General features: G+C 39.6%; 3 protein-coding genes across 6 annotated transcripts; 2 read left to right on the plus strand and 1 right to left on the minus strand.

Moving 5' to 3' along the window:
• Positions 1–539: 539 nt before the first annotated feature.
• Positions 540–9,387, plus strand: RB195_019791 (uncharacterized protein; the record flags this gene model as incomplete). Its single annotated transcript, XM_064187806.1, has 39 exons — positions 540–681; positions 742–920; positions 988–1,145; positions 1,203–1,341; positions 1,402–1,506; positions 1,560–1,631; positions 1,699–1,839; positions 2,011–2,097; positions 2,191–2,277; positions 2,357–2,461; positions 2,519–2,656; positions 3,351–3,455; positions 3,517–3,708; positions 3,760–3,885; positions 4,422–4,532; positions 4,616–4,727; positions 4,787–4,923; positions 4,975–5,091; positions 5,204–5,284; positions 5,343–5,477; positions 5,539–5,651; positions 5,710–5,840; positions 5,902–6,002; positions 6,193–6,392; positions 6,449–6,584; positions 6,641–6,793; positions 6,861–6,948; positions 7,003–7,106; positions 7,170–7,385; positions 7,438–7,542; positions 7,600–7,779; positions 7,872–7,955; positions 8,144–8,230; positions 8,320–8,427; positions 8,515–8,604; positions 8,676–8,708; positions 8,765–8,950; positions 9,009–9,097; positions 9,282–9,387. 39 exons carry the CDS (start codon positions 540–542, stop codon positions 9,385–9,387), a joined length of 4,779 nt encoding a protein of 1,592 aa, XP_064043687.1.
• Positions 9,388–13,161: 3,774 nt separating this feature from the next.
• On the minus strand, positions 13,162–16,372 carry RB195_019792 (uncharacterized protein; the record flags this gene model as incomplete). Of its 2 annotated transcripts, XM_064187807.1 has the most annotated exons (3): positions 13,162–13,632; positions 16,005–16,109; positions 16,172–16,372. In XM_064187807.1, the coding sequence occupies 3 exons, from the start codon at positions 16,370–16,372 to the stop codon at positions 13,162–13,164; spliced, it is 777 nt and encodes a 258-aa protein (XP_064043688.1). The 2 variants fall into 2 exon arrangements, with proteins under 2 accessions (XP_064043688.1, XP_064043689.1); XM_064187808.1 differs by lacking the exons at positions 16,005–16,109; positions 16,172–16,372 and having other exon boundaries at positions 13,162–13,584.
• A 5,427-nt stretch (positions 16,373–21,799) lies between these two features.
• RB195_019793 (uncharacterized protein) lies at positions 21,800–24,914 on the plus strand (the record flags this gene model as incomplete). Of its 3 annotated transcripts, XM_064187811.1 has the most annotated exons (8): positions 21,800–22,040; positions 22,195–22,300; positions 23,482–23,525; positions 23,616–23,657; positions 23,704–23,732; positions 24,435–24,524; positions 24,636–24,725; positions 24,855–24,914. In XM_064187811.1, 8 exons carry the CDS (start codon positions 21,800–21,802, stop codon positions 24,912–24,914), a joined length of 702 nt encoding a protein of 233 aa, XP_064043690.1. The 3 variants fall into 3 exon arrangements, with proteins under 3 accessions (XP_064043690.1, XP_064043691.1, XP_064043692.1); XM_064187809.1 differs by lacking the exons at positions 23,482–23,525; positions 23,616–23,657; positions 23,704–23,732; ... (1 more) ...; positions 24,636–24,725; positions 24,855–24,914 and adding exons at positions 22,411–22,511; positions 22,570–22,667; XM_064187810.1 differs by lacking the exons at positions 21,800–22,040; positions 22,195–22,300; positions 23,482–23,525 and having other exon boundaries at positions 23,622–23,732.
• Positions 24,915–25,453: the final 539 nt, after the last annotated feature.

Consider the following 25,453-nt stretch of genomic DNA (forward strand, 5'->3'; position numbering starts at 1 on the left):
TTTAGACTTTTTTTATCTCACCTTATAACATCGATTTACGTTATTTTAGCTTCTTGTGTTTTATTATTATTGTTCTGTTTTCTACTTCTTAATAACATCGTACCAATTACGCCATCAAGAAACAATATAGCCTGCAAATAAACAATATAGCCCACTCCGCGAAAAGGGAGAGCAAATTTATTACTCGAAGCGATGTTTGCCATCTTTCCCGTCTTCACCCTCTTGTTTCAATTTTGTCGCGTTTCCCTTCTTCACCAAGTTCGTGTAGCTCCGTCAAGAGAGATTCCCCATTTTCCTCATTTCTCTTTTCATCGACAAAAGTTTTCATTTGTTTGATTCAAGAATTCCTTCCTCAAGTGTGGATTTTACCATAAAGTTGTTAAGGTGCTCCCATTTTACTTCGTTATCGACCGTAATTCGGTTGAGTTTCTGAACGGGAACTATGAACTAGTGTAGTTTTTCAATGTCAGGTTCCGGTTAGAATTGTGGACTACTTTGTTTCAGGTAGCTCATCCCTCATAAATAGCAAGTTCTTAACGATGAGCGAGAGTGATGACAGCGATTTCTTCATTGATGAGTCCCCCAAAAAGAAGGCTCCGGCAAAGAAGCCTGCTGGTGAAAAGAAGGCACCAGCCAAGCCTAAAGAACAAAAAGAACCTAAGGATAAGAAGGAGAAGATTGGTGGGTCGTATTTAGAATCATTCGTTTTCTGCTTATATAATTGTTAGATCATCTTTGCAGCTGATATATCAATGGCTATGACCGAAGAAGACAAAAATGTGTTCACGAACATTGACCAAGCATCTAAAACTGGCAAGAAACTTGCGATTGAGGACATCTATCAGAAGAAGTCGCAGCTAGAACACATTCTTCTTCGACCTGACACATACATTGGATCTGTTGAATACACAGAAAAAACGGTTAGTTCACATTCTTTGGATGCATACGTTGCGTTATGCTATGTTCTCCACTAAGAATAATTTTCAGCCAATGTGGATTTACGATATGCAGACTGAGAAGCTAGTAATGAAGGATATCCAGTATGTGCCGGGTTTGTACAAAATTTACGATGAAATCCTTGTTAATGCTGCCGACAACAAACAACGCGACCCGAAGATGAATTGCATTAAAATCAACATTGAAAAGTACGTTGCACTCTAGTTTCTTCAGAATGACCTCGTTTCAGAGATTTTCCTTTACAGGGATAAGAATCAGATTTCCATATTCAATAATGGCAAAGGTATTCCTGTAGTTCACCACAAAGTGGAAAATATGTATGTTCCCGAAATGATTTTTGGGACTTTACTAACATCTTCAAACTACGATGACAGTCAGAGGAAGGTTGGAAGCGGAACGGAGTTTGTCTACTTTTTCAATTTTCCATGAAAACTTTGTTTTAAGGTGACTGGTGGTCGTAACGGTTACGGTGCTAAGCTTTGTAATATATTCTCTACTGAGTTCACCCTTGAAACGTCGTCAAAAGAGTTCGGAAAAGCTTTCAAACAGGTGCCTGAGTTCCTTCGATTATCCACTTGGTTTCGATAGGTCATCTCTTGCAGACATGGATTAACAATATGACCAAGGATAAAGACTGCCAAATTGCCAAAGCTGCTGGAGAAGACTACACGAAGGTATAACACTCGCCTGATATGTATGTTACATTTATAAATGATCAAATTATCTAGGTTCTATGTTTAGGTTACCTTTAAACCGGATTTGAGCAAGTTTAGAATGAAGGAGTTGGATGATGACATAATCGGACTGATGTGTCGGCGTGCGTTTGATGTAGCTGGTAGCACCAAGGGGGTGAAAGTGTTGCTCAATGGAAAGGTTTTGCCTGTAAGTGTCGTCATTCGTAGGATAGTTTTTTTTTTCAGAACAGTTCTGCGGTTAGGTTGATGACCGCAGAACTGCTCTGAAAGGTAACAGAGGGAAACAAAGAGACTATACACTGGACAATTTAACCGAGTTATTATTAGGTTCTCTCACATTCGTTCCGCTTTTCTACAGGTACAAGGTTTCAAGCAGTATGTCGAACAGTACACCAAAGATCTCACGGGACCGACAGGAGAACCTGCTAAGGTTGTCTATGAATCGGTGAGTTTTGTGCGTGTTTTCCAGTTCAGTGGTTAATTTTCTTATTAAATAATTTATCCTAATTGACGTTTTAAGCATATATGGACATTCTAGGTCAACGATCGTTGGGAGGTAGCTCTGACAGTCTCAGAAAAAGGCTTTCAACAAGTGTCGTTCGTCAACAGCATTGCGACCACAAAGGTTACTACCACTGACTTTGACTTCCTCATCAGCCTTTTGATAAGACACCTTTTATTGCATCATTAGAATGTTATTTTAGGGCGGTAGACACGTTGATTATGTAGCAGACCAAATGGTTGCGAAGTTAATTGACGTTATCAAGAAGAAAGTAGGAAAGAGTACAGTGAATGTGAAGCCATTCCAAGTATGTCTTCGTTTATAGGGTTAGATATTTTTATAATTGTTTGCACCCCTGTTTCAGGTCAAAAATCACATGTGGGTGTTCGTAAACTGCCTAATAGAGAATCCCACCTTCGACTCACAAACTAAAGAAACGATGACTCTGCAAGCAAAATCCTTTGGTTCAAAGTGTGAGCTTAGCGACAAGTTCTCCAAACAGGTCAGTATAAACAGATGAAACCACCTTCTTCAAGTCTCAATATAACATTTAAAAAATAATCTTTGACTGAGAGATGCAGTGTGCACTAAAATAAACAAATATTTGAGGAGGATACGAGTTCCTGACGTCAGTTTTCGAGAAGTACTGTAACTGCCAAAAAGAATGGAATAACTTGCTTTTGAATAGTTGCAACTTCTTTTCTAATACATAATAATATCATTTTATCAAGTAAGTAAGTAGTATCATTTTAGGAAATCCCTTATTCTACCGATTTTTCGGTGTTGCGTTCTAGGTATACGTGAAAAGTAGTTAGGTATAGAAAAAGATAAACTTTAAAGGTTTCCCTTAGAAAAAAAAACATTGAAATTGATCAATACCTGAGTTGATTTCTGTTCGAAATTTATGCAGAGATTTGCAACATTTTATAAGTTTATTCATGGAAAGCTGCAGTTACATAAGTACTTTATCGTGCTGTTTCTGAATTGTTTTTTCATTGTATTGCGTAGTTTGATTTACAATCCAGTGATTGTAAATAGTGGCACCTTGTAAATAGTGTTCAAGAGTATCCACCGCTTTTTCTTATGTTCATTCACGGTTCATTCTAAAATTCATTCTAACACTTATGCTGCCTGCAGTATAGAAGTATATTTTGTTCGATGGTTAGATGAAACAAAATGAAATGATGATACTCCAGGCAATAAATTGCGGTGTTGTGGACGCGGTGCTCGCTTGGGTTCGATTTAAACAGCAAGAAGATATGAACAAAAAATGCAGCGGCAAAAAGGCAACCAAACTGAAGGTGAAATTTCTGTTGTTTCAGCTGCGAAGATGAGGTAAGGCTGTTCATCATATTTTCCTAGGGTATTCCCAAACTAGAAGATGCAAATGATGCCGGTACGAAGAACTCCCAGCTATGCACATTGATTCTCACTGAGGGAGACTCAGCCAAGACATTGGCTGTTTCTGGCCTTGGTGTGGTCGGCAGAGACAGATATGGTGTGTTTCCGCTGCGTGGTAAGCTGCTGAATGTTCGTGAAGGAAACATCAAACAGGTATGTGACGAAGCTGTTTTGTTTACTAGAGAAAATGTATGAGAGTTGCAGGTTGCTGAGAATGCCGAGGTCAATGCGTTGATCAAAATTTTGGGTTTACAATACAAAAAGAAGTATGAGACTGAAGAAGATTTCAAATCGCTGCGTTATGGAAAGGTGATGGTGATGGCTGATCAGGTTTGTTATTCCCATTATATTAATATTCATTATATTAATTAATATATTAAATCGGGTTTTCTGTAATAATTTTAGCATCCATAGGAAAATTCGTTAGATCAACGTAGGTTACGCTTGAATGCTTGGATCTTCTAAGAACAAGTACTAAAGTTCAAAACATGGGGAAAATTGTTGGTCTGTGATGATAGCACTGTTCGTAATATGATTTTATCGGTCACTTAAAAAGAGCAGAATCCTCGACTAAGCAAGTTAATCTAGCCAAGGATAATCACAGTGACCAACACCAAGTTTCTCTGCTTTAGAAATGTCGCCTGAAGAGAGTAGGCGATGTATAAAGGCGCAGAGATACAGTTCGGCTTCTGAAGCCTGCAAATTATTCATGATTACGAAAAGGCGAATCTGAGACCAGCAGAACAACAGTAGTTTTCCATAGTAGATATCTGTTGAAAGTGTCTCTGATTTTCAAACGTTAAGCTATATTTTAAAAATTTGTTCTTGATAATGTCTAAGTGGTTGTCCGTATGGCCTGTCTTTAGGATCAAGACGGATCGCACATCAAAGGACTTGTAATCAATTTCATTCATCACAATTGGCCAAGTCTTATACAGAGGAACTTCGTTGAAGAATTTATAACACCTATCGTCAAGGTTGTGCTTACGTGGCTATGCAATTTTTATGGATCGCTTTGCAGTTATGTGAAATAATAAGGCCATAAAATGTTCTTTTTCAGGCAACGAAAGGAAAGGAGGAGTTGTCTTTCTTCTCTATACCTGAATATAATGAATGGCGAAACAACACTGATAATTGGAAGACCTTTAAGATCAAGTACTACAAAGGATTGGGTAAAAAATTACTCTATACTAAACGTTGGTAGGAAGTAAGGATGTCCTATGTCCTTCAGGTACTTCTACCTCAAAAGAGGCAAAGGAGTACTTCTCCGACATGGTTCGTCATCGCATTCGTTTCAAGTACGGTGGTACAGAAGACGATAACGCAGTCGATATGGCGTTTTCGAAGAAAAAGATTGAGGAGAGAAAGGTAAGTTTCACGTTTTAATTACAATGCTTGGAAAAATTATTTGATTTTCAGGACTGGTTAACCAAGTGGATGGCTGAAAAGAAGGAGCGCCGTACGAGAGGACTAGAAGAAGAATATCTTTACAACAAGGATACTCGCGCGGTCACTTTCAGCGATTTCGTAAATAAGGTGAAGTGTATACTAAGTTTTCAGATAGCGGTATAGAAGTCTTTTTTTAATTGCTTACAAGCAACACATTCCTGACATTTGTTTTGGACTTATTGAAGAACACTGCTTTCAGGAACTTGTCCTGTTCTCTAACACCGATAATGAGCGTTCCATCCCAAGTCTTGTCGATGGTTTTAAACCTGGTCAACGAAAGGTTGGGATTAGCTGACTGCTTTCCTTTCCGTTCGGGTTTCCAAGTGATTTCTGTTCAGGTGTTGTTTGCGTGTTTCAAGCGTGCTGACAAGCGCGAAGTAAAGGTCGCTCAGTTAGCTGGCGCAGTCGGTGAGCTATCTGCGTACCATCATGGTGAAGCCTCATTGATGGGTACCATCATTAACCTTGCCCAGGTACTTTCTCTAAGATCACTGTTAATAGATCAAAAGACATTTATTGCCGTGTCCCTTACAGGATTTCGTTGGCTCAAATAATGTGAATCTTCTTCTTCCCATTGGTCAGTTTGGTACACGTCTCCAAGGAGGAAAAGACAGTGCATCTCCTCGTTATATTTTCACTCAGCTGAGGTGATATTTTTCTTTGATTATCACTTCGAGAGAAAAAAACAACTGTGATTGATTTCAGTCCTGTTGCTCGGACAATATTCCCAGTTCCCGACGACAATGTTCTTCGATTCCTCTTCGAGGAGAATCAGAGAATTGAACCTGAATGGTACTGTCCGATTATCCCTATGGTGCTGGTCAACGGAGCATCGGGTAAGACGTTTCGGACTAACACTGCAGTTAACGTGAAAATTTGTGCTGTAATGTATTGTAGGTATTGGCACTGGCTGGTCTACTTCCATCCACAATTATAACCCTCGTGAAATCTGTGAGAATATGAGGAAACTAATTAGGGGAGAACAACCGAAACCAATAGTAAGCGTTAAAAATAATAAACAAGAGTGGATTAGGTACCTCACCGATGTGAAATAAAGGAAACGTATAATTCCATAGTGAATAGATTTAGTACCACGAACAATGTCCTTTAAAGCAGGTATTGCTGAACTGTTTTATTTCCATAAGAATTGCAAGTTCATATTGAAAACAGTTTTCAAACCTCTTTAAGGCTCCATGGTTCAAGAATTTCCGTGGGACTATAGAACAACTAGATCCATCCCGATATGTGTGTTCTGGCGAAGTAGCTGTCTTAAGCGACGATACTATCGAAATCACAGAGTTGCCAGTAAAGACATGGACACAGACCTATAAGGAAACTGTGCTGGAGCCCATGCTTGAGTCGAGCGAGAAGAAGTCTCCCATCATTAGGTGAAGAGGGAATTATCAGAGGTTCTTAGGGAAGTTTTCTCATAACTTTTTTTTAGCGACTTTAAAGAGTACCATACTGATACAACAGTGCGGTTTGTCATCAAGGTGGCGAGCGGGAAATTGAGAGATCTCGAAGCTGAGGGATTGCACAAAGTGTTTAAGCTGCAAACGGTGCTGAACACCACTTCAATGGTTAGCTTCCTAGAATCAAACATTGTTCCGCTGCTCCGCTGAAGAGTAAACTTTAGGTCTTATTTGATGCTGCTGGATGTCTTCGTAAATTCAACACTCCGGAGGAGATTTGCGCAGAATTTTTCGAAACCAGGAAACAGAAATATATTGAGAGGAAAGCGTTCATGGAGGGTATGCTGAGAGCTCAGTCCAATCGTTTGACCAATCAAGTACGTTACAGCCTTGAACTAGTTTACTACCTAGGGATCAATGGAACTTTCAATACGGATTTTCTAGGCTCGTTTCATCCTGGCTAAAATCAAGGGTGAAATATTAATGGAAAATAAGAAAAAAGCAGCTATAGTTGAGCAGCTGATCAAGAAAGGTCTTTTTTCATTGTTCTGTTCTGGTTCTCTCAGTTTTTGAAAACAAGTTCTAGGATTTGACCCTGATCCTGTCAAAAAATGGAAAGAGCTTCAGAAAAAGAAAGAGTTAGAGCAGAGCGGTGAATATGATGTAACAGAAGAAGAGGAGCAGGAGGAGGTATGGTAATTTTGCCTTTTGGGATCTATATCAGTGTTGTTGTTATGCTATGTCATTGGACAGGAGGAAGTCGTCGGAGATAAGGAGGTGGAAAAGAAGCTTTCGGACTATGATTATTTGGTTGGAATGGCGCTCATCAAACTTTCCGAGGAAGAAAAGAACAAGCTTCTCAAAGAAAGTGATGACAAGCTGAGAGAACTTCGAGATTTAGAGGCTAAATCTTGGTCTGATCTGTGGAATGCTGATCTGGACACGTTTTTGGAAGCACTAGCTAAACAGGTTCAGATTCTTGTCTCATACTCGAACTGTAGTATCCGTATTTTTCGCTCAGGAAGCGAAAGAAAAAGCCGATCAAGATGTCAGTATCAAAAATGCCATGAAGAAATTCACGAAAGAAGAAAAGCCAAAAGGGAAAAAGGCAGCTGCTGTCACAGCGGTAAGCCAACCAAAGTGTTCGAAAGTTCATGAAAGTTTGCTATGAATTGCTTTCCAGGAAGTGTTCCCATCTAAGGATGGTATTCGCATAGAACCGAGCATCGACAAGGCACTTAAGGAGAAGTATGATAAGATCAAGGCTGCTGCGACTAGAGAAAAGAAGCCAAAAGTGCCTAAGGAACCGAAAGAGCCAAAGATACCGAAGAAAGAAGGTGGCGACATCAAGAAGTTCTTAGCTGTAAGATCTTATGCGTATTTCCTTATCCTTTTTTTTTATTTTCTCATTTTGCTTTGCTTATGGATTGCTTGAACAGGATTTCGCCTTTTCAGAACGAAAAGAAAAGTCCAAAGAAGAAGAAGAAGGATGAATGGAATTCTGACGCCAGCTCCAGTGAATTTAGCGACAATGATGATGTTCGTTTTTTTTTTACTTTCGATTAAGAAAAGCACATTCCAAGAGATATGAAAATTCGTTGAACCCCACTATTCATGGTTTTATTTCATATTTAGAGTATATAGTAGTAGTTAATATTTAGAGTATAGTTTCATATTTAGAGTATATAGTATATAGTAAGCTCTGTTGTAAATTTGTTTTTGTTCAGCCAGAAGAAAGCGCAATTTTCGATGACGATGATGACGACGTTGAAGAAGTCATTCCACAAAAGAAAAACCGCGGAGCTCGAGGGGTGGTAAGCAGAATTGGATCTATGTATATTTAGTTGGCTAATTTTAAAATTGTGCTCATTCTCTGCTGTTGAATTGAATATATTTGCTTAAGCCAAAACGTGAATCGGATGCGGACTCCAATATGGAAAATGGACATGCAGGAGCAGGCGATGCTGGTGATGTCATCATGCTTGATGATAGTAGTTCATCTCCGGTGAAGGTACGCGATCGCTTCTCGTAACTCGCAAATTTTATTATATTCTGTCTGTGAAAGGTATGAAAGCAACTGTTTTTGCGGCATTTCCAGACTGAGCCTAAAAAAGGTGCTCCCAAACGGAAGATCGTGGAGAGCGACGTTAGCATGGATGGTAGTTCCCCTTCACAAACGACAGAGAAGGTTAGTTAACTTTCAAATACTATGTACACTTCTCGGAATTTTAGAAATAAAAGAGCCCGATGATTTTTCAGACTGAACCGAAGAAATCTGCTCCGAAGAGAAAGGTTATTTTTTTAATCAGTTTATTTTCTTTCTCATTCCTTTCGGATTTTGTGTTTAGAAACCTCTTGATGACAGCATTTTTGAAATCCCTGATGACGATGAAGATGAGGGTCCACCGCGGAAGAAAGCAGTTGCGAAGAGGGCGGAGACTGGTGGCACGAACATACCTAAAAAGGCGACCAAGGGAAAAACAAAGGCTGAAACAAATGGCTCCCCGAAAATGACAGATTTCTTCGGAAAGAAGGTTCACTGTTATTCGAATGCTGATATTTTTCCCGCTTCGATATCTCAGATATATTCAGGGCAAAGGAAAGAAAAAAGGTGGTGATTCGGATTCAGAGGACGATATTACCATCGAAGACAGCGAGCCAGTGGCTTCGAGACACACAAGGTGAGGCTTTCGAAATCGCTTCTCTTCTAATGTGATGTGCATGTGAAGAACAGTAAGAAAGTACCTATGTTGCTATCAGCAGCGGCAACTGCTTGAGAAGTGGAGGAGTTGTATTTTGGGACTTTTTAGATCGTACACTCTATCGCAACTTGTTCATTCGTTATAAATTTTAAAGCACTTTCAGTAGACGGCAAGTTGCCAAACCTAAGTACAACTATGGAGACACCGATGATGACGAAGATGAGCCAAAACCCAAAAGGAAGAATGTCATTGATAGCGATAGCGACTAAATAAGTAGGCTGCTATCTTACCATCTACCTTTCGTACCTTTACGACTTCTGAACTAACATAACGCCGAAGTGGCATTTAACTTTACCCCAGCAGTTGTTGCCTTTACAGTACTTATGGTTATCTGTAAATGTAGTACAGTACAAAATTTCTGATTTTTGATCTCCTAATTTATTTAACCCCATAAATTGCATACGATACTCGATCTTTTTTCAATTTTTGCACCGGTAGCTAGAAGGATTTCACGTTTTCAAAGCGGATTCTGTGTCATGGTACTCGTTTTTGTGTATAATCATGAGTTGTAATATTTCCCTGTGAATAAAAACATCTCTTACATGTCCTTGTTTGAAAGATCCTTGTCAAATTGTTCGCTTCTAGTATTTAAAGTTAATTATCATAATAAGTCATAAGTCTTATCATAAGTACCATAATATCGGTAATGTCAGTGAGGAACTGCAATAGGAAAACTAGTTACTAATAGCAAAAATCACTAGTCAAGATCGATGTTATTTGACAGCAGGAGTAGAATTGCTGAGATTATAGTTCACTTTAAAAAACTGGAGGCAGCTATGAAAGGTCAAGCATACTTATAACTATGATTATTCCATGCATGCACTTGGCGCCGAATGCATGTCGTCTCTACTTTAACGCCGTCTTTCGCGCGCGCTCGGTTCAACGCGCAAAACGCCGACAGTAGCTACTAATCAGCAGAATATAAACGGCATTGGGATACTTCACTAGAAGTCAATCAAGTTCAATTCAGAATAGATGGTTCTGGTCACTTTCTAGTTCTTCATAGTCACGTAGGTGCTATAGAGATATAGTATAACGAAAACAAGATGAAGCATGGTGCAGCGACTGCGCCCGCTGTTAGAATCAAGGTGGAGAACGCTGTTAGAATCAAGGTGGAACCATCGCGAACTGCAGCAATAAGTGGTGCCAGCAAGCTTTCCACCACGATCCTAGCCGCCACGCTCAAACGCGCAGCTTCGAGCCCCGCCGTTTAGCAGCACCGTACTTCACTGTGCTTTGACCTACTAGCCCCTGTTGAGAAGCGCTGTAATATTTTTCCATATGTATGTTATGTACCTGTATTTTTGCAATTTTTCTTCATGAATACGACAGGCTATACAACACCAGAGCGTACCCATAATTCCCTGTAAAAAGTATTTGCATCCATGAAAAGCCTAATTTCTTCCTTCTAGTGTTTCTTTTCGGAGGTGCGGAAAGTTGATGGATCAGAAAATAAATGATTATTTTTCAATATTCCTAATGATTCGAGATTAGAGATATTGGATAAAATGGTTGGCATTGATCAATCTGGCTATGATGCGAAAACTCATTGAATTGCAATTCAGAATTGCAAAAGTTAGGCCAACCGATGTATAACCCTTGTGACCTAATCTTAACCTTACCTTATCAAATCAAAGACAAATCTTGCTCCAATTACCACTATATACACATGACGGATCTAGTTATCACTGCACTATCGCTCTGGGAGAACTCTGGGAACCTCCAACCGCTGCACTACATGAGCTATCCCTTACTAAACACGGAACATGAACATTTATACTGGCCAGTATTTTGAGTGAGAAATAAAAGCAGTGGAGCCAAGAGGTTAGAGAATCCTATTCTAGAAAAATCTGGAAATTCTTGAACTGACCAAATTGTTCTTACTATTTACTTACTTGTTCTGATTTAATTCGATTTTTTAAGGAGGAAATATGTAATAGAAATGTAGAAATGCAAGAGAAAAATCTTAACAGAAATCGTAATGAGCCAACTTCAAACTAGATTATTCTAACACAGTTGTTTTCCATTTAGAGCTCCAACCTAAACCCATATATGCAGTTCCGTTGGAAATTTTCTGTTGTCCATTATACGGATATGATGTTCGTTTTTGCACTATAAGCTGGAAGTCCAGCATGATGTCTTTCTTTTACTTTTTCTTCTTTCAATTCATGTTCTCGTTTTTCTCTATTTATAGCGTGACTTCTCATTGAAATTCACAACACTGAACTCACAAGAGGTTCTCAGAATCGTGTTTAGAACTACGATGAGAAAAAATAACTATGAAGCATTAGACTAATTAGCTTAAACAATCTTGGAAATTTTCAGGAACGAGAGCCCTTTCCGTTGACTTTCATCCTTCTTTTCCCCGACCGGCAGTCCTTCATTCCTTAGTTTTCTGTTGTCGTTTCCTCGTCACTACTGCCTTTTGCACAACAGTAGGTACTCTATAGTAATTATGGAAAGTATTATGCTTTATTATTTCAAACAGCACAACTAGCGTTAATCTGGAGTGCTTTTTCTCTCTTCACCTCAGTTTTCTCAAAGAAAGGGAATTTTCTAAGGGTGTCTGCAGGAATTTTTGGCTAAGGGTTTTCTCTAGCAATAGGTTGTGCTCTCCAGTAGTAGTTTTTGACACAGTTTGCAGACACCGTTGTACGTCGCGGAACAGCTTGTAGATATCTACAAGTTCGCCGGACGAAGCAACTCTTAACATCCTTAGCAAAGACGAAGCGAGACCGCTCTATCGCGTACTTTTACCACCTACCCACCTGGTGCGCTTTCACTTCGTCACTCTTATGAATTCAAAAATCTGTGTTGCTGTACAGGATAGAGCAAATAAAAGTTGCACGGGGAAAAGAGTTCTAGATTACAAAGAAACATATCAAAGGAAAGGAGATAGTTTGCTAACCTGCTCATGGGAGATGTTATAAGTGACCACCAATCATCTCTAGGTACCTTTGAATGGGTACCTAGTCAGCAAGTTCCGGAAGGTAGGTCGAAGTTAGACTGCAAACTGCTGAAATGCTGCAATCAGAACTGTTCTGCTGCAGTTTTTGAAGAATATGAGGGTTGTTGCAATTAGCCTTCAGGGTTTCCCACAAAAAGTAATCGCATTGACAGATCAGGTGACGTGGGTGGCCAGCTAGGGCCGAGATCAGACCTCTGCTAACAACTCTGTCAGGAGTGAAGATTGTAAGAATGCGATCCATGCTTTCAGCGGGATGTATGGCCAGCTGCATCATTCTGTTGAAGGTGTCATGTTCCATGTCCATGTCAGTTCTCGGTTAATGTTGCCACAAATAGATTGGAAATGTTGGAAATGTAACGCCCTGAATTCATGAAAATGTTGGAAATGTAACGCCCTGAATTCACCGATTGGTGAAAGGAAATGGGACGAACGATGCGGCGCGCGGACACTACACACCATACACTAACCTTCTGATCCTGCAGTTGTATATTGCGTAAGTGATGCGGATTATCCGCTGCCCAGTACCTGTCTGTGGGTTGACATAACCGCTCAGGTGAAACCAGGCTTCATCACAAAGGAAGGATCCATATCCTAACCATTGACGGTTATCTCAGTGAGCACTCAATCACAAAACTGGGGGCGTTAAGGACCATATGTAATAAGCAGGTTAGCGAACTATCTCCTTTCCTCTGTTTCGTTTCTTTGTAACCTGGAACTCTTTTCCCAGGACCACTTTTATTTTTTTGCTTCACCCTGCATAAACTGATCGTTCTTCATACTTATTTCACGTTTTTGTTGTAATGTTTGCAAGCTACCGCATATACCAGCCTTAAACTCTGTCCACTTGCACATAGGAGCGGGCATAAAGAATTCCCGCGAACTCTACCTTCAACGTATACATACTAACACATGTGAAGTAGGCTTTATTGTACAGACATTCTGTTAAATCGATCAATAATAACTTATTTAATAAATTACTTAAGCAAATGAAATAGTACAGCAGCTCGTCAACAAATCAATCCTTCTTAGTCGATTCCCTCTTCGCCTTTTTCGCTTTGTATCCGCCCTTATTGCCGAAACAGTAAGGACAGCTGGCACCAGAGTTCGGCACTCCTCCCGTGGTGATCGGATCTGGGATACCGTATCCGGCGGTCGCATAATTTCCAAATCCATTCACGTTCCCATAACTGGTCGCCATATTTCCATAATTTCCATAGTTGTAGTTATTAGGCATAACGGCAGTTTGTCCACCGTATTGATTATAATTGTTGTTGGGGAAACTGTTGAACGTGTATCCTAGTTGTTGGTTTCCATACCCTTGAGTACCGTATCCACCTTGTGTCATTCCCTGTTGTTGATAAACATCAGGTTGGACCACGTACGTCTGGGTTCCATAGTCAGTGGTACCGCCGTAACCTTGTGAGCTATAGCTGGACATTGGATACGAGCCGAAAGTCAGCTTGGATGGAGAGTTTGACGAATAGCTCTGAAAAGAGGATTTCAATGGGCGTGTGATGTTGTTTTGATGCTGCGTGGTTGAAATATTCCTTGAAGATAACTACATGTTTTTTTTAAATAATTTCCAATGCTACCTCAAAACGTTTTCGTAGATTTAATTCATTAGTTTCTTTATCGAAGAAGTCGCATATTTCAGATAAGTCGTTGGATTACTAACGGAAAGTAGACTAATATCCAAGATCACATATTTTGAACTAGTGATGCTAATGATGGTCACATTTTGAAATGTTTAGTAATTCTAGTATAAGGAAGATGTCACAAGATATCATCTCGCTAAATGACGAAATATTCATCATCAGTTAAAACTGTTTTTTTTTTCGAAAAAAAAACGTATAGATAAGGTCTAATGTGGATGTTGTTTGTGGAAAAAGAGATTAACGGATTTTCAATATATCATTACGAAGTAATTCATACTGGAACCTGTTAAAAACTTGTTATTTTTATTTGAGGGTTTGCAATAACGAGGGGCTAATGTTCCGTCATTAGTTTCAGCTCTGCGAGAATTGGGATCATACTTGTCTTATTGTACCATTCTTATTAAAATGTACACACTGACTGCTTTCCCCAAATCCTTAAAGGTAGCATAATATGAATTTGGCTCCAAGAATAGGTGCATTTAAGGGGTGTGTTTCACGAGTTGTAGTTTTTGAACGCGATCGAGCTTGGTCCCCCCTTAGTTGTCCAGAAAATAGGTGTGGAAAAACAATTAATGAGCTGTTGACACTGTCCTTCCCCTACCCCCGTCTCCTCGGATGTTGGCAAACGTGACTGCATAGGTCTGTGCTCGAGGACGTAACACGTTACTGGGTGCATCGTAGGGGAATTCGGTGCGATAAGGCCGTTTCCCAAGCCGCTTTTTTGAGCAGTTAGAAGAACTGAGAGTGATCCCATTCATACCTACATCCCAAACCCTATTTATGTGTGGAGAGATTCTAACATCGACAATTTCGAGGCATACTGAATTTCACATTGATGACACCAAAAATTGTGGAATACTTTCACTAGAATGCTCTAGGAATTGTGAGTAAAGTGTTAGTATACCAATTCGATCACAGAAGTCTGACCACTGCCACCTCTCACTAACTGCAGAAGTTAGAAAAATCCTCGAAATAGTGATTCCCTCAAAAATTCTCCAAAAATGGGAGGTTTGGGACGCAATTGGGGATGTATCACAGTATAAATACGAAATAGTTCATACAAATCCAAAAACCAAATGGATGAGGAATGCAACCATTTTATCCAACTAGGCGACTCTTTACACCTATGCGAACGATGAAATGAAGGCGTGGGAAGTGAATTCCGTGACTGTTGTGAGGTTAAAGAGCTGCTTCACCAGTTATTTCATCATCAAACCACTTTGTACTTTCTTTTTGGATATTTTGAGTTGCGTTATCGAGAGCAGCTTGGTTTCGTTGATCCATCTGATTTCTGCACTCGTGGGGTGTGCTTCTCGTTTTTGGTGCGACTCTTACATATTACTCTCCGACACCCTGCCTACAGTCGGATCAAAACGACCTGAGTCCTGCACTTGCGTAAGCGGAAGTAGTACGGTGAAGCCCGTAATTATCTCTGCAGTCCGGTTGGAGCTACCGAGGATCTTATCTTCATCGCAACCAATGACGAAATTGCACCAGAATTCACGTTGTTTCTACCCGACCGAACAACTGAAGCCAAAAAAAAAGAAAGAAGAAGAAGAAGAAAGTTTTCTTGAAGTTTTCTTGTTGCCTTCAAATCACTGCCTAATGATATTTGAAAAAAAGAAGAGTGTGCGTCTGGAAGAATGCGAACATCACAAAACGCCAAAAGTGCGGAGTTGCCAAAATTGTTTTCTTGAACGAAGCTTCTGTGGTCATCACTAGTTCTTAAAATATTTCATGCCAAGAACCCTTTTTTAGAAGAAAAAAAATCACAGTTCTTTATTATCTCCTTAAAGGCGTCACCCCATGAATCTAAGGTGGTGCGGATTTCAGGTGGAGTATTCGTATACGGGATGGGAGACTATGGAGAGGGGGTGATTCCGTCCATTTCTTCCTAATTGCCGTAAGGAACGGCCCGGAAGATACGGCTTCAGGCGTTCTGGCGCATTATTTTCTACAAAAAGTTCGACTGGAGCGCGCCAGCCCTGTGCGGCGCACTATATTCCGGGTCGTTTTTTACGGCAATTAGGAAGAAATGGACGGAATCACCCCCTCTCCATAGTCTCCCATCCCGTATACGAATACTCCACCTGAAATCTGCACCACCTCAGATTTGTGGGGTGATGCCTTTAACATCTCTTTCTAGTGCCCGTTCCTTTCCATTCTATCGAAGTTGATCACAAAGACGTCGTACAACACTTACATCAGTATTGATCCTTGCAGCGATAGCTTTGCCAAGTTGATTGCCAAAATCCGTCGGGCCATTAAAATACGCCAATGGATTCGGACTGGAAAGGTTTTTTTCCTTCTGAACACCTGATGCGTACGTATAGATCAGCAGAAAAGAACACTTACTCAATGTTTGTATACCCGCTGTACGATCCCATTCCATATTGGGAACTCGAACACTGTGGACAAATAGCATTCTGGAGGAAGGCAGAAGAAAACGGTAGGAATAATGCCAGAGTTAGGGAATGCATAGTCGCAAGCTCTACAATTCTTATATGACTTCGTTAAAGAAGATTCTCGAGGATCGTACATCGGATTGGATCTACGAACAAGAAGGATCATCTGAACAATTCCAGAATATCCTCCTAGTAAGGAAGAAAAGATTGGAAGCAGTGAAACATTTACTCTTATTTTTATTTTTTTTCATTCACTTTCATCTTATACTTATTTCTTATTTCCGGTTGGAGGTGTGCAAGTTTTGCAAACTACTGGAGCGGGTAGTTAGTTCATCTAAACGATGGTGTTCAGCTAAAATACCACTGAAAAGTTCCTGTCCTCAAGGGATCCGCAGAAATAGTAGCATTTGAAAATTTGTATTATTGGTTTTCAGGAAGTATTCATCTTAAAAAAAAAGGTCAATTATATATTAACAACCAGAATAGAACCGGTTTTTTAAAAGATCTTGTAAGACAGATTGCCTGTAACAGCAAGACGAATACAGGAGATTTGAAAATTTTCAATAACTTCCAATTAATCAGATTTGAGATGTGAGAGGAAAAAGAAACTGAGGATTTCACCTAATTTCAAGGTCAAACACACGTTTCATACTAGGCCTTTAACTCCTCCGTCACTCCTGTTGCCTAGAGTAGAAGGCGAGGAAGCGATGATTTAAAGGTAAGGCTCGAAGAAGTTTCCGAGCAATTTCCTCAACAAATCCACAGATCTGAGACATCGAGGCCACTCAGAACCATCAATGTTCTCCGACCCCTTCGAAAAAACGTCGGAGTAAATAACTTATGTGCTTCCACAAAGTGAGGGTATGTATCGTGTCAAAGCCATAGAATTTCTGTTAACTGCTGTTAAGTTGCATTTGTGGAAATTTTCCTTTAGTGACGGCTTTTTTTTACCTTGCTGTTTTGCTTGGCGCATATTACTACTTATGTATAGCACTTTACTGTTACACTCTCCAAATGTGATGACGGATTTCCTCTATGTGTTCACGATTTTCATCAAATCCCTCGATTCATGATAGGTGCATAGAGAGCGTTTTACCGTGATACCGGAGAGATATAACCGAAATGCTGTCTACTGGTAGCGAAATCTCGACCATGAAAATTTCTCTAGACACTGCCTTCAACAACACTACAGTGGTTGATGTTCTTTGAAAGAAATTAGAATTGAAAAGCGGAAAAGCGCGTGTTGCATAGGAAGAAAGCCTTTTGCGGCTAGAAGTCCGTCACGAAAGGAGAAAGCGTGCATCATAAAAAGAACTTCCCTGAAATTATTAAAATGTCCTGATGAATTTTTGTAAATCGGCATATTTCCATGCGTCCAGTGCCTCCATTAGGGCAGAGAATGAGAAAATTACATAAAATGGACAGGAAAAGTATTCGTAAAATTTATGTGAATAGTTGGATTGTTGCCACATGCATGAAAATTGACTAGGAGACAAGCTTTCATAGTGTTTCATGAAGGAGGAGGAATGAGAGAGTGTTAAGGAATGAGTTAAGACGGAATATTGTAATCATTACCATAATTAGGTTATTACCCATAATTAATTATTTCTAGGGGAAATAGTGAAATACTCACAGGATAACCTAAACAAGTGAAAGAGAAGGAAGCAGCAACGGTATGAATCAGAGCAAAGACTAATGTGCTAAGTGCTCTGAGACTCGTCGTCGCCGCTATGCTCACAGCAATCAGGTAACGAACGACGCATGTCCCGTGTAAGCGATGGGCTGACTATTCAAACAGGCTGGCCGGCACCAAACCTCCCACTCAACGTCGACACTCCGGTAGCCATTGTGAGCCGCTCGCCGCACGGGCTCCAACGGGAACATGGACCCACCTCCCGGCTCCTGAAAACTGGACATCCCTGCGCTGCTTCCACACATGGTCTCAAGTGTTTGGCAAATCTTTTCCAAAATCATGAAGTTCGAGTGGTTAGGGAAGAGTTTCGGACACAAAAACACGATTTTGGTAAACGCGCACACTGACTGGACACATGAGTAATCCTGTACTCGAAACCACTTCCAGCATTCTGCTCGCCCTGATACTTCATACAGTACGCCGCGCTGATTTTAGCACAACTAGCACCTTCCAGTTCTCTCCCTATGGATATTTTCTACTGCTGAGAATTTCTTCCCAGTGCTCCTTGTGACTATATTACATATAAAGCTCTCTATCATCTCTTTTATTTCTCAATCAATTAAAAAAAAATGGCGATTAGGTAATTTTGAAGAGTAATTTGAGGTTGCTCACTAAGAAACGATTTTTAAAAAGGGATATTGTTCCCATTCCAAACACCTGTTTTCTTTGAAAGAACATTAAAAAATGTCAGCATAAATTGATCTACTCATGGTTTTCACCTTCACCTGGAAACTCCACCTACAGTAACTTATGTCACCCTGCGTAACTTGGGCTGTTAGGGATAAAGGAATGGACTGAAGGCTGTTACGTTCCCGATTGAAGTAACAAGCCAGTGTAATGGTGTAGTAATCGAGCAAACTATTTTAAATAATCCATGATATATGCTACATCCATATACATGATACGTGATCCATGCGTAATACATGATTACAGCGCAGTTACTTAATAGCAGATAGACCATCAAATTTGCAGTAGTTTCAGGAATCTCTGGAATGCGGTTCTGCAAAATGTTTTGATCAACGGTATCAGATGAATTTCGACTATTGAAGATTAACAGAGCTTTGAACTGAGAAGTATCACAAATGAAGATTTATCTAAATCTTAGGTGACATTGATGATTTTTTTTTTTCAAAATTAAATACTTTTACTATTTACTTACTACTTTTACTTTTTATTTATTTTACTAAATTTGAGGTGGAAAATTAAATTCTCTTTGCACGAATTCATATTTTTAGTGACCACCAAATATGTGGTCAAATACCGTTGGGAAAGTTGGTGGATTTTCTCGAAAGATTCCCTTATAAAATAGTCACGAATAAGATATCAATAACTTCAATTATTAATTAATAAGATCAGTTCATTACGATCAAGTTGAACTGTAATTCACGGAGGTGAGGGTTTTTCTCAAGAAACTCCACAAAGATGACGGACCTACTCTAGAAACTCAGGTGAAAATCGGACATGGAGTTTAAAAACAGCAACGTAGAATTTAAGGCATCCAAAGGAATTCTACAGAAAGCATTTAAGAATACGAAGGTTTGCTGGATGGAAGAGCCAGTTTAAATTCAATGGAAACTAGTCAGTAGCTAACGGAAATAAGAGTAGAGGCGGAAAAGCTGAACCGGTGAGCAGAAGCTCTCAACGGGATGTTTCCATTTACAGAAGCAGATCTAAGCAGGGACGAAATTCAATCTGCTGCTTGCCACTTATAAGCCGTTTCGGCTCCGTCCGAATGGAGGGTAGCGGTTTTTGAGTGCGAGATTCCTGTCCGCTGGAATGTTTTCTCGTCGACAGTCATACATAGTCACACACAGTTGTTGTAGTCCTCAATGTCCAGACGAAAAATGCGCCCTCCTGGCCTGCTGACAAATATTGACAACTTGCAGTTTTTTTACGGAGGTGTTGCTGCTCCGATTGTGGGTGTGCACCGTTGATGGACCGGATCATCCGGTTGAACAAATGAATCGTTTCTGGGAAAGGTACGCATGAAGTGAGAAGGTTTGCAGATGGTTTCTGCAAATGTTAGGACGCAACGTTTATTCTCACCTTATCACACATCTCCTTAGGCAATCCAGAGAAATGTTTAAAATCATCATTCTTAATCTAGAGGAAAGAGCCTCCCGATAACTCAGAGGAAACCACCAACGATACATACGAAATTCAGCAGTTTTCCTGGAAATAATATGTGGCAAAAAAACAAAGACAACAGTTTTCTGCTAGAAAAACGATATTCATGGTCATACACGACATGACAAATACGACAATTTTCTTGAAGACAATATTTCAGTTCCAGATCAGCCCACTAAATTAGAGAAGAACGAATGGTTACAGCAGATTTGAATCGCAGATTCTCTTACATCTTGCTGATTTTACCAACTTCTCTGGAAAAATGGGAAAAACACATCTTCATATGGTTCGTTCCGATGCTGTAGTGTAAGAGGAAGTTTCAGGTGAGGTTGTGTTTTTAAAAGAAAATTGCGTGTGAGTATTTCGGTTGTAAAATGTAATAATTTTATTTTAAGCGAAATCGAAATATTCATAGAGTTTGCTTAGCTCTGAATTCCTATGAAAGAAAGAAATTCGTTCTAATAAACTAAATTATAAATTTATTTTAAGTTCCACGGTTCATGACCGAAATCGTTTTCCAACTGCTTCAATACTAGAAAAACGAAAAAAAGGACATACGGGACATTGTCACTAACCGCCTAAACCGACTCTTGGGTTTTGGTCTCGTATCCGAGAGAACGAGACCAAAACCCACGAATCGTTGGAAAAACGGAACCTTTAACTACTATAGATCAACCCCTGTGATTTTTTTAAATGAAGTATTTAGTTAATTAAGGAGAGTGTAGTGTGGCGGTTAGAGGTTCCGCTTCCTGCACAATCGATCGGAGGTTCGAATCCGCCCTAGTGCTCACCAAACCTTTCATCCCTCCGGGGTCGATAAATTGGTACCAGACTTGTCTGGGAGGATAAAAACACCGACTTGGCACATCGGCTAGCCACTGCAAGTCATTGTATGGGCCAGTTACACGTTCGTAAACCTCAAACGATTCTGAATTGAAGTGAACGTGGGGGCGCATCCCAAGCGGATTGATTAACGCCAGAAACTTTATCCTTTATCCTTATGTAATTAATTGGTAGAGTATGACAAAAATGTTGTGTGCGTAGTTTATTTTACACACAAAACACAGTTCTCGTATATTATTCATATTCCTTGAAGTTTCTTTCTTCTCTTCAATAGCGCACTAATCCGCAAACGAGACATTTGTTCGTGTACGTAATCCGCAACTAATGACCGTGATTGCAAGACGTCCGAGCTCCCCATTGTTTAAACTTTCGTTGCTGTGCTCACGACACACAACGATAGCTGAGGTGCTTGTGCTGAATTTAGTGTCTACCTTTAACAAAAAGTGCTATTGTTTTTATAAAATGTCAATAGCTTGTCAACGAAGCAGCCCTAATGCGATCTTGAGAGCTGCTCGGCTTCTACCTCAATGAGATAGCACCATCTTGAAAAGGGATCCTGTTTGAAGAGTTTCAGAGCCGAGCAGGTGATGTTACTTTTATAAACAGGTTCTGAACACAATGACTAGCGGGAGAAAAATGAACAAAGTGGTCGGCGTTGGTCAATTCCAGCGGCGCATCCCACTTCAATTTAGAGTATTAGAAGTTAATGAGGACGTAACACAGTGGTAGGTAGGAAGTTCCAATGCGTCTTCACGGCTGATATGTCAAAATTGCTGTCGATCGGCGAGGTATTTTGCCCTTCCAGAGTTAATAAGTTGGTACCAGATTTGTCTTGGAAGATAAAAGCACCGAGTTGACGCATCGGTTAGTTCCTGCTAATCATTGTGCATTCCCCTTTCCAAATCTCGAAAGATTCTGAATTGAAGTCAGATGTGTTGGCTCAAGAGCTTCCAGAAGGATCGACAAACGCCAACACTTTATCTTTTTCATCCTAAAAGTGAACGAATGCGTATATGGGCAATAGCACGACGTTTTGGAGTCACCCCATGGACAAAGTCACTATTCGTATCCTCTCAGACAAGTCAATGTATCGATTCGAGAAGATCGAAATGCATGATTGGACTCGAGCAGTATGGAATTATCAACCGGCTGCGCTGCGCCGATGAAACAGGTGAAGCACCCTATTTTTATGTTTATTCCCCCTATATGTCCCTCTTTCCCAAGTGGTTTGATTGGAAAAATGTAGTATAATAGTTAAAGAAACAAAAAAGGTTTTAAAGGAATGAAGGAGGGTATTAAAAGTAGTTGTTCTAAACAACATTCAGGAGAGAAGATCGAATGCATGATCACTGTTCTCTGGAAAGTTACGATGAACCTTGATGGGGTACTCCACGAGTCAACAGAACGACAACTCGTTACCGATAAATGGCAGTGAGTCTTCAAGCATTGAACACCGGTGGCATATCTCATTAAACGGTGATCCACTGGGTCGAATCCATGTTTTTGCGCTGTTGTTTTTATACCAACAGAGACATTTTGAGAAACAAGCGTGTTCCGCATTTTTTCTTCCCGACTATGGATACGCATGTTCGCCTTGAAGTGATGAAAAACTATGTGAATATCAAAATATGTCCTCCAACAGGTTATAACATATGTTTGTTTACACTTCTTTATCGTGGCATTTTTACGTTGTATTTCAGCCAACAATGCGGCCGCTAAAATCATCCATGATCTCTGTCCATCGATCGGTTGGATTGTTGATTCCTTTACCTCGAAAACTCAGATAGCTGTGAACTAAAAAGCATAAGATCATAACCATATTTTCCGTTTAAAAAGCGTTTAAGAGCTCCGAATAAATGGTAATGTGAAGGGACAATGTTAGGGCCATAGGCCGCGTTGGGTTGACTCTCGTACCCAATTCTTTTGACTTTCACCGAGTATCGTGTAGTACGACTCAGCTCCCTATCGCTCTTTTTTCACGTAATTGCTTCTGAATGGGTCTTTGAAGAAATAAGAATTGTTTTGTGAATGATAATGGTGCTGTCGTGTAGAAATTCACAATAAGGCAGTTATTAGGCATCCCGTAATACACAAAGATATGTCAGGGATATGTCTTGCTACTGGATCATCATGTATCTTTGCTTAAAACTGAAGCGCTGTCCTCAGCCAAACTGGTAATATTGGAAGGTTAGTTGAAAGAAACAAGAACAACAACAATATTCAACTCTACTAGGTTTTGCAGCGATAGTCATGAACAAAGATTAGAGAATACTGACTTTACTTCATGGATCCTAGCCCAAGGGGAAGAATTGAAATGCAAATCCTTGATATGCAATATTTTAAACGAAAAAAGTATGTATGTATGAAAAGCGGAAGAAACAAATATTTCTGAGTCTTCTCTTTCTAATTTTCTAGAAATAAATCGTAAATAAATAAATCAAACGCTCGTATAATAACTTTTGCCGGAAACTCTTACCTTCTTTATGATCTGATATTCCTTCAGGTATAAAGGAGATCTCTGAAGTCGCTGAGGTCAACTGGTTAGTGAGGGCGGCGATTGCTTTTGGCATTCCTCTGAGGTCATTATGACCTCTCGTCTCTCTGGTATATAGGAGTAGATTCCTAGTGTTTATTTCTAACATCCTGCTACATATAGGTTCGGGTTTTTCTCCCTTTTTCTCGTCAACTATTGATGTTTTGTATTTGTTTCATCCGGAATACTACAACTTTATAGAATCTGTTGTAGAGACTGATGACTGCAATTTCGTCCCGGCCCATTCCAAAGCATGTCTCCAAATTTCGTTTAATCAATAATGTTGCTGCGGTCAGCTCAGGTTTTCCCACGAAAACCTTTGTTACACAGGTGATTTTCCTTGGGATATGTAATTAGATTTTTTCCCATTTTCGGTCATCCTTGTCATGCACTTACATTCCTATCAATCATCTTGACACACTGCATGTACGAAAAGGATTGATCTCAAGTTTGTCAAAAAATAAGAGCAGGTGTAGTGCAATTGGTAGAGGTGTCGTTCTGACTGCATTGTGCCACCCAAGCCTTTCATCCCTCCGCGGACGATAAATTGGTAACAGATTCGTGTGGGTAGATGAAAAATACTGACTTGATTCATGGGCTACCTCGCGCACGTTATCCTGTAGGTCAGATATGCGCTCCTAAACCTAAAACGATTCAGAATTGAAGTGAAGGGGTTGACGGATCTTAAGCGGACTTATCGGACGCCAGCAGTTTATTTTTTTATCCTAAAAATCAACGAATACGTAAGTGGGCTATACAATGTCATACACACTTTGAAAAGAAATAGGTAACGGGCAAATAATTTTCTCACAACAAAAGTAGAAGTTATTATTGTAAGAATGCATTAATAATAATTAGATAATGCGTAAACTGTAAATGCAAATATTATCTAAACATGAAAGTAGTAGATCTCTCTAGAAAGTGGAGAGAGGAGAGATTTGATGGCAGACACACTTGAAGTAGTGTGTCTGCCATCAAAATTGTGAAGAAAAGTAGTTCTCCGAACAATCCAGTAGCGTTCTCCTTCTTCAGGTACGATATGACAAAGAAGGGCGTCGAATTGCGAATATCATGGCATCGGAGCCAAGAGTACTTTTACAATTGAAGAGAGAAGAATTAAAAGTAAGCTTGTTTCTAAATGTTAATAATTCGTTAAATTTTTATAAACACTCCTTTTTCAGCATACACGGCGTATTCAATTGTCTTTTTTTAATCAATAAAGAAATTTTCCAGGAACGAGAAAAACAAATCATGGAAAAATTGGAAAGACTGAAGGAAATTCGAAATGCAGTTAAAAGAAAGCTATGCGAAGAGAATTCTAAGGTATGATATATGAATATATGATCCATGAAAAAAAAGTTGTGGAAATAGGAGCATCCTGTTTTTCGTTATAATAGTAATATAATAATATAATGCAAAAATAGTTCAACAAAATTCAGAAAATTTATTCAGGGTAGCGGCGAAGGACACAATTTTACACAAGGAATGGATGCCTCTGTTGAAAAATGCTGAATTTGTTCCTTTACTTAAAGTTATTGAAGTTTTTAAAATTTAGTTCCATGGCAGATATTGGAAAATTCTCGCAATTCAGTGAACGATAATTATATTGTAAAAAGTCATCCTTGAAAAGAATCAAATACACCTCTTCGCTCTGCCGCCGTACGTGTTGGATTTCGGTTTTGAAAGGAAGAAATCCAATGGCTAAAGAGGGTTTTCTAACGTATTTCGTATTATTTGATTGTATTAACCAATTTCTTATGATCTTACTCGATATTGAGCTTTTTATTCTATATTGGATCAAGATAGAATAATGGCCATCATATGTTTAGACTAATTAGTAGTTAATACGTCGCTTCGACCGCTCGCAGGGGACTTGAGTCCCTGGACTGACAAGTACTATGCGATATGTTTTATGTTTGGAGAAGGATACTTGAAACAAATAAAGTTTTTTCTTCCTAGTTCTTGTCGTTGAACAGTTTAAGACATTGGAGGACCCCCCTTTTTTTTTTTTTCAAAATATCCTTTTTTTTTTCTCCCCTCTCTTCCAAACC

Source organism: Necator americanus, chromosome II, assembly GCF_031761385.1.
Source record: "Necator americanus strain Aroian chromosome II, whole genome shotgun sequence".
NCBI lineage: Eukaryota > Metazoa > Nematoda > Chromadorea > Rhabditida > Ancylostomatidae > Necator > Necator americanus.